This window comes from Rhinoderma darwinii, chromosome 3, assembly GCF_050947455.1.
Source record: "Rhinoderma darwinii isolate aRhiDar2 chromosome 3, aRhiDar2.hap1, whole genome shotgun sequence".
Lineage (NCBI taxonomy): Eukaryota > Metazoa > Chordata > Amphibia > Anura > Rhinodermatidae > Rhinoderma > Rhinoderma darwinii.
This window is the reverse complement of record NC_134689.1, coordinates 82,724,182-82,745,552: the sequence shown is the minus strand read 5'-3', so window position 1 is coordinate 82,745,552 and position 21,371 is coordinate 82,724,182. Positions and strand designations below refer to the sequence as shown.

Sequence of the window (21,371 nt, the reverse complement as noted above, 5' to 3'; positions counted from 1 at the left end):
GAACTACCACTTGCAACTTCAGAGATTCAGTAATGAAAATAATTGGGTCTGGCAGAGGTTGACCATTGACAGAAGAAACTGCTAGAAGTTGCTCTAGAGGAGTCGTGGGTAAGTGGAGACGGTCTACTAGGGCCTGATGGATGAAATTTGTAGCAGCTAGATAGGCGGAAACAATGCTATTCTTCACCAGCGGAGATTGTCACAGGAATTAATAATTTGGGGGAGAACTTTGCAGCAGGTTTCAGTCCACCTAGGTTAGTTTCTCCAATCAACCCTAGGTGCTGGAGTTTCCTGGCCTCTGGGGACATTGACGCAAAAATAACCCTGTGGACACAGTACAAACATAGACCAGCGGAACGTCTGTACCGCCGCTCCTTTTTTTCCAACAAACTTCCTGGGTGCGTTCTTGGAACCTCACGCATCCAAGGTAGACGGGAGATCACGAGCCACCAGCTCATCTTTTATTTGAGGAGCTAATCCCTGCCAAAAGGTTGCCACCAAGGCCTAATTTTTCCTGCCAAAGTATGGAACTGGATGCCGTATTCTCCTACCGTCGATTCCCCGACAGAAGCGAAGTAACTGCAGAAGACGTTCGGCCCGGATCTTCAAACACTGTGCGAAAAGTCTCCAAGAATAACTGTAGGTTGGAAGATTCCAGATCCTCACGTTCGCAGATAGGGTTCGCCCATGCCAGAGCTTTGCCAGAGAGGAGGGAGACAATAAAGGCAACCCATGTCAGATCAGAGGGGAAAATATGTGCGTGCAACTGGAGGTTGATTTTGCACTGGTTGATAAAGCCTCTACAGGTTTTTGCATCTCCATTGTAATGATGTGGTAGTGGCAACGAAATTCCAGACCCAGAACTGACTGGAGTGATGGCGGGTAGTGGAGTTAGTGAAGCAGCAACTTGAGCAAGATCTAAGAATGTGGCAATAGAGTTGACCTCTTGTAGAAGCTGATCCTGGCATGCACGGAGATCTCGCATGTCCGCTTGCATTACTTGGATCGGTGTCTTGGATTGACCAGCGGGATCCATAGCCTGAGTAAACTGTCACGTCTGTGGGGTACTCTGTAGCAGAGTAGCAGCTGGTCAAACGAGAGTCAATAATAGTTTCTAGGACAAGAGTACTTGTGTCGGATGATCAGAAGCTGGCTTGTTCGGAAGTTGGCTTGTGCTGGACAACAGGAATTATCTCGGGTACTGGACACAGATAATGAAGTAATCTCAGACACTGGACTTGGCACGGACACCGGACACGGATACTGAAGTCGTCACGGACACTGGACACAGGTACTGAAGTTGTCACGGACACTGGACTTGGCACGGACACTGGACACGGATACTGAAATCATCACCAATACTGGACTTCACACTGAACACGGACACTGGATATTGGGTGTGACACCAAACACGGACACTGGATATAGGATACAAGATACAGGATACAGGATACGGGAAACAAGATACAGGATAACGCTTGGGAACATTTACAGACAAACACAGGGTTAGATAAAACATTTCTCAGGCAATGACGAAGAAGGCAGAGTTCCCTTGAAAGTCCCGGGTGTGCTGGTTTTGCCCTGAGGTGATATTCCTGGTGCACGTGCTGGCCCTTTAAGACCAGGGACGAGCGTGTGTGGGCACCCTACTGACATCGGTCGGAGGAGAGAGCAGTGTGTGCTGGCATCTCAGGGGAAGGAGACACCGGCAAAGCTTCAGAGTCCTGCGGTTGCGGCTGCTGGCAAGTGGGGAATGCCGGTGGTCAGGGACCGCGGGCCTTACACTGGATACATAGAAGCTGTATCATGCGATGAAACCTGAAGCCGTCGGGTTCGGTGACAGCGGGTCCTGCATGTCTCTGAAATGCAGGATCTATCTGTTATCGATCAAATCTAAGTTATGAACTTAGATGTGATCGATAACAGCTGGATCCTACGTGTCAGAGCTGACCTGACGGATTCAGGTTTCAGAGCAGCATACAGCTTTTAGAAGCTGAATCTTAAAAGTTAAAATAATTTTAATAAAAACAAATTACAAAGTTGCACAAATACAGTTTTAGTAGAAAAATAAATTCAAAGGTGTAACTATCCTTTAACTAAAGTCAAGCAAAGGTAAGGTGGACACATCTCCGTGAACTGAAGTCATGTGAGTTCATGATGTATCCTTTAAATGGATACCATTATGGTCTATGGGTGATGGCTGCCACTATTAGGCATCTGTTTAACGTATTCATCGCCCATACATTATAATGATATCCGTTTAATGTATGTCATAAAAAAGCTATTGAAAAATCCATGACGTATATATATATATATGTTGTACCAGTGGTGTACAACCTTGTCTGCTATGAGGGGCCACATTGTCGTATTGTGCAACTTCATGGTGCTGCAATAAAATTTTGTATATTTGAAACACGAAGGCTAACTGCACACATATCTGCCTGTGGGTTTCGATGCAAATCCGCTGTGAATCCGCATGGATTTTGCTGTGGAATTTGTTGCAGATTTCCCCTCTCACTGAAAAGAGTCAAATCCACGGTGAAAATCTGCAACAGAAATAACATGCTGCAGGTCACTTTCCATGCGGAAAAATTCTGCCACATGTAGATGAGATTTGTTCGAATCTCATCCACATAGCAGGTTCTTTATTGCGCTGCAGATTTTATGTCCGCACATTCAGATGTAAAATCTGCAGCATTTTCGCTACGTGTGCAGGTAGTCTAAAAGTTTACAGACCTGTAAATAAGATCCATGCACAAAGCATATATTTTTTTTTTTTTTTTTTTTTTCTGTGGCTGGCTTTTTCAGTGGGGGCACTCTGGATGGCACTATAATAGGGGGCCCTTTGGCATTATTAACATGGGAGTGAACTCTGCTTACACTATTAATAGGGATGCTGCTGCCAATAATAATAACTCTGGGCACTCTACTGGCACTATCAATAATGGGGGGCACTGCTGGCAAAGGGACTTCTTGATACTAAGAAATTTGAGGGGAACTTTGTGAGGGGATGAGGGTGGCAGGGGGGACACCAAGTGGTAGATGCTCCATGGGGAGATCAGAGACAAGGTGTCAGGGGAACTTTTGGGGGCACAGGGGAACCACAAGGTAGCATGGGTTCTGGGAAGGCAGGAGTAGGGTGAGATACAAGGTAACAGTGGAGCCTATAGAGGGAGGAAGAGACACAGGATGGTAGGGGTTCTGTGTACAGAAGGGGTTCTGTGTACAAGGGGCTGCCTGCAAAGAAAACAGACATGCAGCAGCTTCAGGATCTCCCTGACCTCTCTCCCATCCTACAGAGAAGAGACAGTCTAAAGCAGTGGTTCTTAACCTTATTGGAGGTACTGAACCCCACCAGTTTCATATGCGCATTCACCTAACCCTTCTTAATTGGAAAAATAAAATATGATTTTTTCAAATTCAAAACATAGGTATATATTTTACTGGTGCACAAAATGAACCATGCATCAACATCACTGTGTTCAAAGAACAAAACCATCAAAACATGATTTTCACACAAAAACATAATAATGAATATTTACTGCAAATCAGTGTGACTTCTGCTGTTGCCTTTCAGAGACCAGTTCAGAAATTCGCGGCTTCACCTTGGCAAGTGCCACTCTCATGGCATTTTCGCAACAAAGTCTGTTCCTTTTCTTAGTTTTTATGTCCAGCATCCTCAAAAAGGATTGCTCGCAAAGATATGTTGTAACAAACGGTATGAAAATCTCCAGAGCTTTCTTAGTAATAACAGGGTGCGTTACCATTTGTTGACACCAAAACGTTGAGAGCGTAGTTGTTCTGAAGGGTTGCATTTGAACCTGGCTCTGCTGAATTTCAATGATTTCAACAAGGTATTCATCTTTGACATCTGTTGTCTCAACACCAAATGTGAATGGCTGTCTCACCCATGCTGGATATGACTCTTGTAGGGAAGTGTCCATCGAGAGACTTTGCAAGCTCATCTAAGTGTGTGGCAATTGCTTGCTTCAGTTCCACGGGTACAGAAATATCTCCGATTCCAGATACATCTTCGATCTTACTTACACAGTCGTCCAGCAGGGGAAAGTTTGCAAAGTTATCGTTCTCTGTTCGTCGTTTCCATAACGGTAGTTTTTTTTTAAAAAGCCTTCAAGTTTTCTTCCGCTTCGATGATGTTGACTTCACCGGCCTTTATCTGTTGATTGAGATGATTGAGAGCTGCGAAGACATCAGCCATGTACGCTAAAATGAGAATGAACTCAGAATTTTTGAAGCAATCTGCATGACAATGTTGCTGCTCTTGGGCTAATTCCACATGCACGGCAAAAACACGATTCAGCACCTGTCCCCGGGATAACCACCAAACGTTAGAATGGTACAGAACTACCTCGAATTCAGAGCCCATTTCTTTACACAGCTCACTGAAGATGCGGTGCCTCAGAGCACTATTTCGCACATAGTTCACGAATTCCACTACAATTTTTAATACTTCGGCCAGTTTTGGAGGCAAGGTTTTTGTTGCCAACGCATGCCTGTGCAGAATACAATGCGTAATGATGTGTGGTGCATCGGCTTTCACTAGTGCACCAAAACCAGACTTTTTTCCCAGCATGACTGGAGCTCCGTCCGAACAAACTGCAGAAACCATATCCCACGAAAGAGTGTTGTCTTTGAAAAAGTCATCCACAAGTTTCTTCACATCGGCTGCCTTAGTTGTTATTGTAAGAGGCTTACAAAATAAAAAAATCTTTCTTTATCACGTCGTCTTTCACATAGCGCACGAATACAGCAGGCTGGCTTAGATTGGAAACATCTGTGGTCTCGTCGAGTTGAAGGCTGAATTTTGCCGGGCTTGAAATCAGATATACAACTACTTGAGTCAAGATGTCTTTACTCATGTCCTCTATTCTGTCGCTGATAGTGTCATTTGAAAGAGGAATTTGGGATAACTTAACTTCAGCCTCTTTTCCCAGCATGATATTCGCCATCTTCAACACAGCTGGTTTTATCAGTGTTTCACCAATGGTGTGTGGTTTGCCCTGCTTTGCGATCAGGTAAGCAACTTCGTACGATGCTGTGAGGATCGGTTTGTTGATGGGTACAAAGCCAAGAACAGGCAGAGTAGCCTATTCATCGACTCTGGCTCTCTTCACCTTGAATTCAGCGAGCGTTGTATTCTTGTATTTTCCATCTCCATGCAGTTCTCTTTGTTTTGCCGGTGCTAGAATAGAATTGCTCAACTTGGCATTGCAAATCATGCAGTTAGGACGCTGACTCCCATCACGTTCAGTTATACATGTGAATCCATATTGTACATATTCGCCCGACTACTTTCTTTTTTTGCTTGACATAGTTAGTATGAAGGGATTAAAATATTAAGAAAGAAATCACACGACGTACCATCACAACAGTCACAAGTCAACCACTGAGCGCACCAAATTCCAAGCAGCACAGATAGGCCAAGCGATGTAGCGTGATCACCTGCAGCCAAGGATGGCCAAGAGGGGCGTGTCATCATGAAGCATATGAGTCGGATATGTGTCTTGACCTCCGCCGAACCCCTGAGACTGACTCAACGAACCCTTGGGGTTCGATCGAACCCAGGTTAAGAACCACTGGTCTAAAGTCACTGGAAACTACTGCCTGGTCTTCTGGCAGTTTGTTTAGTGCTCTGTTCACTGCTCTGGCATTCAGTAATCAATGAGCACTTTCCCTTACTACAGAGGAAAGAGCTCATTGGTTAATGCAGGTTCCTCTCACACTGACATAACTGTGTAACCATGAAAGGCACCAGTATTAATCAATGAACGATTTCCTCTGTAGTAAGGGAAAGTTCTTATTCGTTACTTGGTGGCGTCTGTCACATAGTTTCCAGCTATGTCTGTGTGAGAGGAGCCTACATTAACAAATGAGTGTTTTTCTTTACAAGGAATTAATGCGCTCACTACAGTCCTGCAGTGGCTGGCCCCGGAGACCGTCAGAAACAGATGATCGTCAGCCTGTGCGATCTGCGGTGTTTCTGATCAGCAGGATGGGGGTCGCAAGTAGAGGCTGTGTGGGCCATATATGCCAGATGGCAGTAGGTGGTGAACCCCTGTGAAGTGATGCTTAGAGAAATTGAGAGTACCATTTTTTGGGAGGGTTTTGTTGGTTACTAGGGCAGTGCAATGGTGCCTAGGTGGTACTTCACTAAGAAGGATTTGTGATCCTGGCTACTTTTCTTGTTTCAAGTATAACAGACAAAAGGAGTTTAATTTTATGGTCAGTAGAATCTTGGGCTGATTCATGGACTGTGTAAGGTCAGTGGGTGGATTTGGTCAAGAAGTGAATATTCTCTGTAAAGTCTTTGAATTGGATCTGAAAATATTTTTAGGTTAATTTGTTTAGGACAGTGAAGAAGGGGTGTATGCAGGGCCACCATCAGGGCAGTACTGGTGATACTGCCATCAGGGGTCCGGCCAGAAAAGAAAAAAAGGGGCCCGCCGCCACTAACTGCTGCCACCCACCTCTTCCCGCGGAAGCTCTATGCATTGGTGACCCAGGGCCAGCATTAGAGGGGGCAAACTGGGCCATTGCCCAAGGCTCCATTCGTCTTAGGGCCCCCTGCCCACTATAGCAGCTGTAGCAGCTCCATCGGGGCTCGAGGCACGAGGCCAGCTCATGCCGCCCTGCACAGCCCCCTCATGCCCAGTGCCATCGCTAGCACCGGTGCTAGCAACAGCCACATTCAACTGTATCTGCGTCCTCAGGACGCAGATACAATTTAATACTATAGGCTGCAGGCCATGTTAGGCTTGCAGACTAAAAGGCACTGAGAAGAATCCCTGTGCAGGCCAGCGTGATGTTGTCACTGCATCCCGCTGTCCTACGCAAGGGTCCTGCCCGGAAACTGTGAAGCGTAGTCCATCGTGGGAACGGGGCTCGGTATGTACAATTTTTTGGGGGGCTGTGTGGCATGATATACAAGGGGGAGCTGTGTAACACTATATACAAGAGGGGGAGCTGTGTGACAATATACAAGGGGGAGCTGTGAGGCATTACATCAAGGGGGAAGCTGTATGGCACTATATACAAGGGGTGTGGCGCTGTGTGGCACTATATACAAGGAGGAGCTGTGTGGCACTATATACAAGTGGAGGGGAGCTGTGTGGCACTATACAAGGGGGAGCTGTGTGGCACTATATACAAGGGGGGCTCTGTGGCACTATATACAAGGGGGGCTGTGTGGCACTATATACAAGGGAGCAGTGTGGCACTATATACAGTGAAGGAAATAAGTATTTGATCCCTTGCTGATTTTGTAAGTTTGCCCACTGTCAAAGACATGAACATTCTAGAATTTTTAGGCTAGGTTAATTTTACCAGTGAGAGATAGATTATATAAAAAAAATAAAAAAAAACACATTGTCAAAATTATATATATTTATTTGCATTGTGCACAGAGAAATAAGCATTTGATCCCTTTGGCAAACAAGACTTAATACTTGGTGGCAAAACCCTTGTTGGCATGCACAGCAGTCAGACATTTTTAGTAGTTGATGATGAGGTTTGCACACATGTTAGATGGAATTTTGGCCCACTCCTCTTTGCAGATCATCTGTAAATCATTAAGATTTCGAGGCTGTCGCTTGGCAACTCGGATCTTCAGCTCCCTCCATAAGTTTTCGATGGGATTAAGGTCTGGAGACTGGCTAGGACACTCCATGACCTTAATGTGCTTCTTTTTGAGCCACTCCTTTGTTGCCTTGGCTGTATGTTTCGGGTAATTGTCATGCTGGAAGACCCAGCCACGAGCCATTTTTAATGTCCTGGTGGAGGGAAGGAGGTTGTCACTCAGGATTTGACGGTACATGGCTCCATCCATTCTCCCATTGATGCGGTGAAGTAGTCCTGTGCCCTTAGCAGAGAAACACCCCCAAAACATAATGTTTCCACCTCCATGCTTGACAGTGGGTACAGTGTTCTTTGGGTCATAGGCAGCATTTCTCTTCCTCCATTAATCCATTACGCCGTAATGTGTTACCAATGGTTTTCTTGGTGACTGTGGTCCCAGCTGCCTTGAGATCATTAACAAGTTCCCCCTGTGTAGTTTTCGGCTGAGCTCTCACCTTCCTCATGATCAAGGATACCCCACGAGGTGAAATTTTGCATGGAGCCCCAGATCGATGTCGATTGACAGTCATTTTGTATGTCTTCCATTTTCTTACTATTGCACCAACAGTTGTCTCCTTCTCACCCAGCGTCTTACTTATGGTTTTGTAGCCCATTCCAGCCTTGTGCAGGTCTATGATCTTGTCCCTGACATCCTTAGAAAGCTCTTTGGTCTTGCCCATGTTGTAGAGGTTAGAGTCAGACTGATTAATTGAGTCTGTGGACAGGAGTCTTTTATACAGGTGACCATGTAAGACAGCTGTCTTTAATGCAGGCACCAAGTTGATTTGGAGCGTGTAACTGGTCTGGAGGGTTGGTAGGGGATCAAATACTTATTTCTCTGTGCACAATGCAAATAAATATATATAATTTTGACAATGTGATTTTCTTATTTTTTTTTTATATAATCTATCTGTCACTGGTAAAATTAACCTAGCCTAAAAATTCTAGACTGTTCATGTCTTTGACAGTGGGCAAACTTACAAAATCAGCAAGGGATCAAATACTTATTTCCTCCACTGTACAAGTAGGGGGCTGTGTGGCAATATCTACTAAGGGGGCTGTGTGGTGCTATCTACAGGGAGCTAAGTGTGTGGTGCTATATACAGGGGGCACAAAGGGGGCATTATTACTGAGGGGACATAAAGGGGGCACCATTACTGCTGGGGCACTTTTATTGTGTCGAGCACTGAAGGATCATTATTACCATCTGGGGCACTGTGGATTACGTGTTTGTTTAGAGGATGGGGTATAGGTGGGGAGGATGGTAGATTGGCTCCATGCACCTACAGGGACATTTTCCCTAGATAGGTCCCCCATCCCACATTAAGACATTGCCCCTGATAGGTTTTGCCCTTTCTCCACAGGGCACTTTGCCTCTTCTAGATTTTGCCCCCTTCGGATATCCACTGGATAGATAAAAAAATCCAGAATGGTGACGTCTGACTGTTGGGAGCTCCACCAATCCTGAGAACAGGGGTCTTGGTGGAGAAGAGGTTGAGCATGCATGGTCACTCTCCATATAATAGATGTGGAAACAGCCTAGTGTGTGCGCTCTCTCTATAGGCTTTCCCTGTCCTTTCCAGGATCAATGTGGCCCAGCGGTCAGAACTCACCAATCAGAATTTTAAGATTTATCCTGTGGATAGGCTCTAAAACATTAGTTTCTTATTAGCCCCTTCAATATGTTTCACAGGCCAGATATTGTTTTCTGTAAAAAATAAATAAATATATATATATATATATATATATATATATATATATATATATATATATATATATATATATATTAATACATATGGCATAGTTTGAAAAAATATAACAAAAACTACTTTTTAATGTTAAATTATATTTAACAAATTGGAAAATACGATTCTAACATGTCATATGTCTGAATTTATATATTTGTCATGTTTACATGTATAAATATGAGACACAACAAGAAAGGCAAGTGTTATAAGGACAACGCACCATGGGTAACAAGAAGGAACAATAAAGATGAAAACATACAAAGTGGCAGCCACATTCGAACACAACCATGCTTACCATAAATGGCAAATGAGTATACAGTTGTGCCAGGGTTACCATTGTTTTACCTGCAAACTCATGCTGCCGTACGCCACCGAATGTGGACGTTGTTTCACATGCGTGCAGCTGCCGCACAGTGTTTTCTTACATTAATGGGTGACCCTGACCCTTTGGCAGTATTGGGCCCAGAAATTCCTGACAGCGGCCCTGGGTGCATGTGCCATGATCTTTCTTGTGACATACAATGACATGGTAGTTTATTTCAAGAGTGTTAAATGTTAAGATCTTATCTGTTCATTAGATAGGTCGCAGTAATCTTTTCAGATGTTGTTAAATCAATGAGTTGGAATTCTATCTTCCTACCACTCTTCCTTCATAAGATTAAAGTTTGTACAGCTCATGGGTTTGGCGACTGTAAATCAGAGGCTGTAATGTAATGAGCAGGGGGACTTTTGATCAGATTGTATAAATACTTTAACCAGATAGCCTGGAAAGGGTAATGGAGTTTGCAAGGTGGACATAATGGACAGTAATTAGTTTAATTGGGGGTATCATGCAATCTTAGGTACCCAAGATTGGGCATTCAATTCCTTACACTGTCAGAAAGCACATTCCCTCTGCATTAGGTTTGATTCACACACGGCAGAATTGTTTGCAGAAATTTCTGCGACTGAAAATCAGTTGCATTCATCTGAATGGGGTTGTTTCAGCCGCAGGTGCATGGATTTCTGCAAGTTTCAATCAGATGAAAGGAACTAATTTTCATTTGCAGAAATTTCTGCAACAAAATCTGTCACGTGTAAATCCATCCTTGTGGGTTGTGTATAACTACTCCCCTCCTTAAAATGGCCAGAAACACATTTCTGACACATAGACAAAATGTATCTTGTGACTGGAAACAGTTTGTACAGTTTCCTGCCATGCGCTCTGGGCTGGTTGTTGAGGGCAGTTACCATATTTTTGTGTTAACATGTATATATGTATGACTACAGATGTAGTCGTCTTTACCTTGACTTTTAACGCATTAAATAAACAATGGCTAGATGTGTTATCTTGACTTTTTCAATGGCTTTTGTTGTGTGATATCACGCTGCAGCAAGTTTTCAGAATCAAGGTAAAGATGGCTACATCTGTATATCTTACTAAAGTACTGGTATTTGTGCACTGTATGGTGTGGTATTATTAAGTGTATGGTGAAGTTATTTTTGCACTGTATTACAGCAATATTTTGTCACTGTATGAGTGCATTATTTGAGTATCGTATGGTGGTATTACACCAGTTAGCCATAACATTAAAACCACTGACAGGTGAAGTGAATAACAGTGATTATCTCTTTACAATGACACCTGTCAAGCAGTGGGATATATTGGTCAGAAAATGAACAGTCAGTTCTTTAACTGGAGTTAAAGCAGGAAAATTGGGCAAGTGTAAGGTACTGAGCGACTTTGGCAAGGGCCAAATTATGATGTATAGACGACTGGGTCAAAACATTTCCAAAAGATAGGTCTTGTGGGGTGTTCCCAATATACAGTAGTTAGAACCTACCAAAACTGGTCCAAGGAAGGACAACCGGCAACAGGTTTATGGATGCCCAAGGCTCATTATTGCACGTGGGGTGCAACCGCTAAGCCGATTGGTCCGATACCACTGAAGAGCTACTGCATCACAAATTGATGAAAATGTTACTGCTGGCTATGATAGAAAGGTTTGACTACACACAGTGCATCACAGCTGCCGCATTTGGGTGTGCATCGCTGTAGACCAGTCACAGTATCTATGCTAATTCCTGTACCCCGCCATAAGCGTATACAATGGGCACATGAGCATCAGAACTTGACCATGGAGCAATGGAAGAAGATGGCCTGAACTGATCACATTTCTTTTACATCATGTGGGTGGCCAGGGGCGTGTGTGTCTCTTACCTGGGAAAGGATGGTACCAGGATGCACTATAAAAAGAAGGCAAGCCAACAGAGGCAGTGTGATGCTCTGGGCAAACTTCTGCTGGGAAACCTTGGCTTCTGGCAATCATCTGGATGTTACTTTCAAAAGTACCACCTATATAAACATTGTTGCAGGACAAGTATTGCCCTTCATGGCAACAGTATTCCCTAATGGCAGTGGCCTTTATCAGTAGGATAATGCACACTGCCACAGTGCAAAAAGTGTTCAGGATTAGTTTGAGGAATATGACAAAGAGTTCAAGGTGCTGACTTGGCCTCCACCTTTCCCAGATCTCAATCCGATCGCGCATCTATGGGATGTCTTGGAAAAACATGTTCGATTCATGATGGCCGCTGTCTCGCAACTTACAGGATTTAAATAATCTGCTGCTAACGTCTTGGTTCCAGATACCATAGGGCACCTTCAGAGGCGTTGTGGAGTCCATGCCTCAATGGGTCAGTGTTGTTTTGACACCATGAGGGAGACCTACACAATACTAGGCAGGTGGTTATAATGTTGATTAGTGTGTTTTAGCAATACTGTATATGATGGTATTATTTGAGTACTGCTCTATTTAAGCATAGGGATGTCCTACAGTGATGGTCGCCCACCGTGGACTCCCTTCTATTAGCTAGAGTGCCATATAATACTATATTTCTCCTGGAAGTGCCCAGCAGCTCCCCAAGCAATAATAGCTAAGTCCTAGATTTTCAGTGGCCAGAACCGTGGCTCTCTACTTGCCTCCCTGCTGTTCAGTCTGCTGTCTGCTTCAGATCAGGCACCATCTTGAATTTTAGATTTCACCCTAATTTATCTTCCTCTGTACTATACTGTCAATCCCATGATGCCTTAGCACAAAATCTCATGAACAGCTAGAGCAAGTACTATCTCTGCCTGCTGGAGAGGACAGTGTTATTATTCTTCCCTTCAGTATCTCCTATATAACTAAAAGATTATAAGTATAGAGCCAGAGAGGCTGAACTATGATGCTTTTCATTATAGCTGTGTGATGGAATCTGTCTTATTATCAATAACTGTGGTGGGAGTTTGCCACCCACTTTGTGGGGCAGGTCATGAAATTTTGATATACAGTAAATTCTGGTACCTGTATAAGTGACTCAAGTAGAAAAAGTGTGATTCTGAAGACATGCAACGGCCCCAGTGTGATAATCATTGATAAAAGCAGGATGAAAAAGAACAGGTAAAAGAATAATACATGGATTGCCTTAATGAAACATATGGCAAACTTTGGTTTTGGTTAGAGTTTTCCTTTAAGGGAAAATATAGGTAAAATATTCACAGCGACTAATGTGCTTGTCATGATACAATAATAGGTCTCAAGCCTACACTTGCATTATTCTGTTTGGCATTTTACCCTGCTTATTCTTAAACTTAAATTACTTACTCTACAGCTTTTCGAGATATTTGCAGCTACATGAATCACTGTCAGAGTTATCATGACATTTTAATTAAATATTAATAATCATTAAGTTTTATACAGCCACTGAATGAATATGTGAATTTTTTTTCCCACCAAAACTAGCTGCAATAGAACAAACTATTATTCTCAAAGCAGAGAATACAGTTTTATATTTTTACAGAATTGATTACCGTTACTGTCATCTTTACAATAATGGTATTGATCTGCTAGAATCCTTCAATGCAGGTGCATGTACTGCTTATTGTTTCATTTTAGTTTTCATTAGTTGTTTCCCATTTGGAATTTTTGTTTCTGTATGTTGCACTATAAAAATTGCAACTTAAAGTTAATTAATTTATATTTTAAAGTACCTGATAATGATTGATGAGGCCTCCCAAACATGTTGTTCATTTATTCCTCCAAAGTGGTTATTGCCAAATAATAAATCCTAAGATATGGAAATATATATGAGCAAGGCTGGTGCCCTTTAAACTGCAAGGCCCAGTTAACACAGAGTTTCTTAACACGTTTTTTGACGCAATGGGAGGCGGAGGCATTTTTTTCCCGCGAGCGGAAAAAAACGGTTGCGGGAAAAAGAAGCGACATGCCGTATCTTCGGGCATTTACGTCTCTGACCTCCCATTGACATCAATGGGAGGCAGAGAAAGCATATTTCGCTGCGTTTTTGCCTGTGGCACTCAATGGGCAAAAGCGAAAAACGCAGCAAACGGCGTGCAGGCAGATCAAAATCTGACTCAAAATTCCAAACGGAATTTTGAGGCAGAATTTTCTGCCTGCAAAAAACTCTGTGTGAACATACCCTAAGGATGTGCTCACATGGTACAGGTTTATTTATATTTTTTTAGCCAATCTTTTTTTTTTTTTAGCAAAATTGGAGAAAAAATGAAGGAAAACGAAGTATAAGTACTCCTTTATTGTTTCAAAAACGCACATAAAAATGACCTAGAAAACGGCCACCATAAAACTGCAGTGTAAAAAAAAATTGCCACTATAAAAACTAGGCCTAGAAGAACAAATATCCTGAACAAATACCACAATCAATGCTGTAATTTGAAGAAAAAAAAAAAACTTCAGTATCAAAACTTCATGTAAACCACCACAAACAAAAATATATTGTGTCAACAGAAAATTATATTTTTCTATTCACTCACAGTAAACATTTAGACAGCTGCTACATTTTTGAATGCAGAAAGAAAAAAAATACATAAGATAAAGAGAAATTGATCGTTACTGCTATGTAAGATTCTATTAGAAACCCCATGGGACAGTTGATATAGTTGCTAGATGTTGCTCAGCAATATCAGTGTCCATTAAAATATTCAAAAAGCAGAAAGTGTCACTCACCAAAACTTTACTTTATTCCAGCTTTTACATAACACAGTGGTTTGGGCATGATGAAAAACAAGGTGACATCCATTTTGCTAGGTTTCACATTTTGTCAGTGCCCCCATTAAAAGTGTAAAGCCATGAGAAAAGGCCATTGCATTGTCTTGCTCCATCCCGACCTGCTGTGTTGTTGACGAGCTGGAATAAAGTAACATTTCAGTGAGCGCCACAATTTTTCAATTTTTTTTTGCATTGATATTGAATATATTTGTTAACCTTACATTTGGATTTCACTTTTGGGTGTTAGTTCACATAAATACACATAAAAATAATGGATTGAGCATAGATGAAAAAAAGTGGTGGTCAACTTTTATTTTAACATTTTAAAACATCTACAGTGCCAGTTATTTATTCAAACTGCAAGTGTAGGTTCAGCTTTGCATTTTCTCTTAGTGCATATGTAAACATAATCTACATAAAATATTAAAACTTTATTTGCTTTACATATTTTAGACTCATCTTAAAGAGGCTCTGTCACCAGTTTATAACTAACCTCTCTCCTAATCTAATAGGCACTTTAATGTAGATAACAACAGGTTTTTTTTGAAAAGTTTATTTTTGACTAAGTTATGATCATTTTTAGTTTTATGCTAATTTGTTCAAAATGCCCAACCGAGGCGTTTTTTTACTTTTCACCTAGTGGGTGTTGTAAAGAAAAGTGTGTGACACTGACCAATCAGCGTCATACACTTCTCTTCTTTCCAGCCCAGTTTGATCCACAGCACAGCGTGATCCCGCGAGATCACGCTGTAACGGGACTTCCTCCCACAGGTCCTTGACCGGAGCCATGAAAGACTGAACAGACATCGCCTCCAGCCGCTGCAGATTCGGATAAAGATCCTGGCACGGCTGGAGACGATGTCTGTTGAGTCTTCCATGAAGGAGTGAGCAGATCAAATGGAAAAAAAAATAAATAGAAAGGATGAAGTCCAGTACTTGATCCAGGTTTTCCTAGGAAAGTCTTTTACTTGTTTTAACCAGATGAAATAAACATTTTTGTTTTTATACTGGATCAAGTGCTGGACGTTATCCTCTTTATTTTTATATAAAGTGAAAAAGACAGAATGCGGCCATTTAACCCATTAGATGCTGAGGTCAATAGTGCCTATGGCATCTAGGTGGTTAGACAAAGGCATGGCGCTCCCTTTTACACCCATTGATGCCCAGCAATCATTTAATTGCAATAGGAATTCTAAAAAATAAATTAAATAAAATGTAATAAAGTTAATTTGAAAAAATTGTTCATATTAAAAAGCATTAAAAAAGTATATTTTTTGCAAAAGTGTAAAAAAAAAAAGCTGATATCAATGGAATGTTAATGACCCATACAATAAAGTTATCACATTAATTAAACCGCATGGTGAATGGCGTAAAAAAAAAAATGCACAAAACAACTTGCTTCTTTTTTTTTTTTCCCAAAAAATATTTCATGATAAAAGTTCAAATAATTAATATGTACCCCAAAATGGTTCTATTAAAATATATGATTCGTCCCACAGAAACAAGCCCTCATATGGCTACAGAAAAATAAAAAAGTTATGGATCTTGAAATGTGACGACATAAAAACGTGTTTTTTTCATGAAATTGGCTGTTATTGTGCAAAATGTAGTAATACATTCCAAAACTACACATATTTGGTATCGCTGTAATCGTACCGACCCATAGACTAAATGTAACATTATGTATCGCACACGGCGCAAAATTTATAATGCAAAAAACAATAGTGGAATGTTTTTTTGTCCAATCTCCCCCCCACAAAGAGTTAACAAAAGATAATCCATAAGTTATATGAATCCCAATATAGTGCCATTGAAAAATAAACTTATTCCACAAAAAACAAGCCCTCATACAGCTACATCGACAAAAAAAAATCAAATGTTATGGCTCTCGATATGCAGCAACATAACAACAAAAAAAATCCTGCAGTCCTGAAGGCCGAAATAGGCTCAGTACGGAAGAGGTTAAAGCTTATTGTCATTCCTTATTTTATGCATCAAAAAGATAAAAACTGAAATGGCTGAGCCACCTCAATAAGAAGAGGTGACAGCATAATTTTTTTTTTTCATCAAAGGCTAGTTGCAGATATATCATATTGAATTCCAGGCAGCTCAACATAAATTTCATAATTAGAATATTTTACAGCTTTGGTCAGTTAACAAATTGTAGTGGCATCCTCAAGAGGAAATTGTCAAATTTGCTTTTAATTCACACTGAGAAAGCAAAACAATAATTATTATATACAATATTGAGAATAACATTCCATGTTGCGATTCATCTCAGTTGTACCCAAGATATTAAATCCAACCTAGCAGAGTTCCTTTGAGATCTAAGAATGTTTGCTTGAAGAAAATCTACTAGTCATTTTTCTCCCTGGCACATATCCACATTAATGCCGATCCCTTTATCTCCAAAATAAACCTGTTAAGGGGCTGAATGTACCAAGGTATGAAATGGGGAATAAATAGACTAGTCCATAACAAAGAGACTTTATAATTATAGGTATTAGCTTTGTACATATGGCCATTGTTTTGACAATATGGATATGTTTTGATAGTCAAGAGCACTATTTCCTCTAAACCAGAGCTAGGCAACCATGGTGAGGCAGAGATCTACTGCAATAATACAGAAGGCTCCAAAAATCCCCTTTATACATGCAAAATATCAGGCAAACTAGCGTTTGTTCTCGATCTTTGTCCTGTGTAAGGATATTCCACATAAAACATCCTACACTGGCATTTTATTATGTTATAATCTCTTTTTTTAAGTGTGTTTTTTTAATCTTCTTTTACCCAGGGCCAGATTAGACTGTGTTCACATCAGCGTTGTCCTTCTGTTTAGGGGTTCTGTCAGAGGCTTCCGTTGGGTTTACCCCTCAACGGAAAGGCAAATAGAAACCTTAGGTTACGTTTGCATCACCATTGATCTCAATGTTGACGGAAATGTTGCTTAAGGTTTCTGTTGTGACTGGGTTCCGTTGTTTTTGATGGAATCAATAGCGCAGTCGACTGCGCTATTGAACTTTAGCAACATTTCCATCACCATTGAAAGTTAATTTTTACGTTTGCCTTTCCGTTGTGGGGTTAACCCGATGGAACCCTCAGCCGGAATCCCACAACGGAAGGGCAATGCTGATTTGAACAGGCCCTTGTAGGTAGAAAAAAAGAGGTAATTACCATGAGGACCTCCACTATCTAGTTCCCTCCAGCCCTTTCTAGGAACTGAAGCCACTGCTAACTACAAGAAACCTGGTGGTTGAGCTTGTATGTTTATTTCCAAATAACTCTAATCACGCTTATCGCCTGGTTGAATAAAGGATCAAGTATGTTAAAATTCTAAAAGACTGAGCCCTGTCTCCACCAATAGTAGACACCAGGGACAGTGGTGCTACCCTATACATATCAGATTGTTGTCAGATTGGCATCAGTGGAAATGAATGAATATGTTGAGCATAATTATATAACTCTGCTACTTGCAAGGGGGCCCTCGCCAATTTTTCTGCTCAGGAGTCTCCAGAAACCTTCTGCATTCAATACATTTGACAGAATGTAATGCACTTATGTGAGGCCTGCATTGGCATCTCAATACTATTATTCCAAAGCATGTATAAAAAAAAAATAATCCTTTCTTATTTCTTTTCTTCTAGGGACAAACTTCACTCTGGCAGAACTCGGAATATGTGATCCCTCTCCACAACAAGGTGGCTATTGTTCAGATATTGGAATACTCCACCAAACCTATGCTTTGAATGCCGGGTCTGACATTGAGTCAGATACTGAGGGAGGAATGTCTCCAGAACATGCAATTCGACTATGGGGGAGAAGTATAAAATCCCGAAGAAGCTCTGGTCTGTCAAGTCGTGAAAACTCAGCGCTGACACTGACTGACTCTGACAATGAAAATAAATCAGATGAAGAGAACGGTAGGATTCCTTTCCAAATACAGATTTAGTGCAAACTAAGATAAAAATGAATAATGCTTTTTAAAATAATTAATTATCCCCTCACTTACAGCATCTTAGACAATACGCTATTACAAACCTGATTAACTTTCCAATAAAACACTTGAGTATAAGATATTATTTATTAAACGTGTTGGTTTTATATGTAAAAAGTTAATGTACCTGTGAAAAAGCATTTAGATTTTTTTATTGCGCAAATGGAGAACACAGATGAGCCCAAACTAATTGAAATAAAATACAACTAAGGAGAATTTATTACTGCCTGGTACGTTAAAGCATGTTCGCTCCTTACCAATAACCCAAAAGAAAAGAACCTTTTTTTTTTTGTTAAAAAATATTATGAGAATACAGCCATATTTTTTTTATACTTAACTATCTAGTCTTTTTAGAGAATTTAATTATACACAGTAGTAATTAGGCAATAACTTTTTCCTAAAAATATTGTATTAAAGTTTTTCTCATTTAAAATTAGAAGTGTTATTGAAAAATGCATTTAAATTTTTTTAAATTTGGAAAATATTTTTCTTGTACATTTATTAATTCATTACGAAGTAAGTGTAACCAATTTTGTGTTTTATGAAATTTGCTCTTTTAACATCTATTTATTTTGTGTGGCCATATGCTATGGTTTTACATAAAAGACTTAACAAAAGTAAACCTACAAGACACAGATGCAGGAGGGAATGAGAACCCTTTTGGCAAGAATTTATAATCTTACAGTTTGTCTTGTTTCTCTTTCATTTCTATTTATTGTGAAGACTGAACAAATAGTTGTAGCGCAACAATTCTGGGGAGGAAAATTGATCCCCATAATGAGTCTTAGTGCACTGCTGGTGATCACCATCTGCTGAGATGCAGAAAATCTCAATTCTGCTACTGACATGATTGCCAACTATAACTAGAAGATATCATTAATTTACTATTAATAAGAAATGCACAGAATTTCAGATGCTATTAGCAATGTCTCTGCGCACCAACTATATATAACATAAGGGGGTCCCGAACCGTCATCCTCCTCTTACTGCCATCATGTAAAGATGATTATTCTTGCTCAAAAACTGTATGCAATGTAGCTATCGTTATTTCTGTATGATATTTTAGGTATTAAGGCTGTATCTAAATTTCCTTGCAGAGGAACGGATAAGAAAAACTGTATAATATACTGTAAATAGAGCAAAAAAATAAGTAGGATAAGGGTTACCAGATTTTCTGCGTTACAATGCGGCCTGCATTCAATTTAGAAATGGAGCAGGCTTTATTGGGTAGAATTCCCTTACTAGATTTTTTTTGCCCTCCAAACTGAAAGATCGTTGGGTATACAATCAATGGTAATATTCAAGGATATTTTATCCCCTTGGAAAACACTTTCCGTACAATGTAAATTTGTAATTCATTTTCCCAAATACATACCGTTAGGAACCCATAATACATCAAATTTAAAAAGATTGTTTAGAGATATTTATGATTCTTTTTTAGGGACTCCAATCCCTTTCCCCCTGATAAGTCAGAAATTAGACTTAAATCCTTTTACTTATAATCAGTTAATGTCAGCCTTATGGATTCTACAGGGTGGGCCATTTATATGGATACACCTAAATAAAATGGGAATGGTTGGTGATATTAACTTCCTGTTTGTGGCACATTAGTATATGGGAGGGGGGAAAATTTTCAAGCTGGGTGTTGACCATGGTGGCCATTTTGAAGTTGGCCATTTTGTATCCAACTTTAGTTTTTTCAATGGGAAGAGGGTCATGGGACACATCAAACTTATCGGGAATTTCACAAGAAAAATAATGGTGTGCTTGGTTTTAACGTTACTTTATTCTTTCATGAGTTATTTACAAGTTTCTGACCACTTATAAAATGTGTTCAAAGTGCTGCCTATTGTGTTGGATTGTCAATGCAACCCTCTTCTCCCACTATTCACACACTGATAGCAACACCGCAGAAGAAATGCTAGCACAGGCTTCCAGTATCCGTAGTTTCAGTTGCTGCACATCTCGTATCTTCACAGCATAGACAATTGCCTTCAGATGACCCCAAAGATAAAAGTCTAAGGTGGTCAGATCGGGAGACCTAGGGGGCCATTCAACTGGCCCACGACGACCAATCCACTTTCCAGGAAACTGTTCATCTAGGAATGCTCGGACCTGACACCCATAATGTGGTGGTGCACCATCTTGCTGGAAAAACTCAGGGAACGTGCCAGCTTCAGTGCATAAAGAGGAAAACACATCATCATGTAGCAATTTCAGATATCCCTTGGCCTTGAGGTTTCCATTGATGAAGAATGGCCCCACTATCTTTGTACCCCATATACCACACCATACCATCAATTTTTGTGTTCCAACAGTCTTGGAGGGATCTATCCAATGTGGGTTAGTGTCAGACCAAGTTTGTTAACTTCACCATTCACATAAAAGTTTGCCTCATCACTGAACAAAATGTTCTGTGTAAACTGAGGGTCCTGTTCCAATTTTTGTATTGCCCATTCTGAAAATTCAGTGCGCCGATCTGGGTCATCCTCGTTGAGATGCTGCAGCAGCTGGAGTTTGTAAGGGTGCCATTTGTGAGTAGCTAATATCCGCCGAGGGGATGTTCGACTGATGCCACTCTCCAGTGACATGCGGCGAGTGCTACGCTGTGGGCTCTTGCTGAATGAAGCTAGGACAGCCACTGATGTTTCTTCATTAGTGAAGTGTTTTCATGCATCCACATTTGGGCAAATCCAACACTGAACCAGTTTCACGACACTTGGCAAGCAGTTTGCAAACTGTAGCATGGGAGATGGGTGGTCTCGTAGGGTGTCTTGCATTGAAATATGCTGCAATGACCCGGGTACTGCGTTCACCAGACATCAACACAATTGCTATCCGCGCCTCACGTGTTAACCTCTGCGACATGTCAATGGCTGTAAACAAAGAGAAGCTTGTAAAAACCTCATGAAAGAATAAAGTAACGTTAAAACCAAGCACACCATT

At 40.8% G+C, this 21,371-nt stretch overlaps 1 protein-coding gene across 8 annotated transcripts in view; it reads left to right on the top strand.

The window, feature by feature from the left end:
- TENM2 (teneurin transmembrane protein 2) overlaps positions 1-21,371 on the top strand; it is a 2,339,501-nt gene that overhangs the window by 717,968 nt on the left and 1,600,162 nt on the right. For all 8 annotated transcript variants that reach the window (XM_075856427.1, XM_075856426.1, XM_075856423.1 and 5 more), the window contains exon 4: positions 18,076-18,351. In XM_075856427.1, coding sequence (XP_075712542.1) covers positions 18,076-18,351 — 276 coding nt within the window. The remainder of the gene's footprint in view (positions 1-18,075; positions 18,352-21,371) is intronic.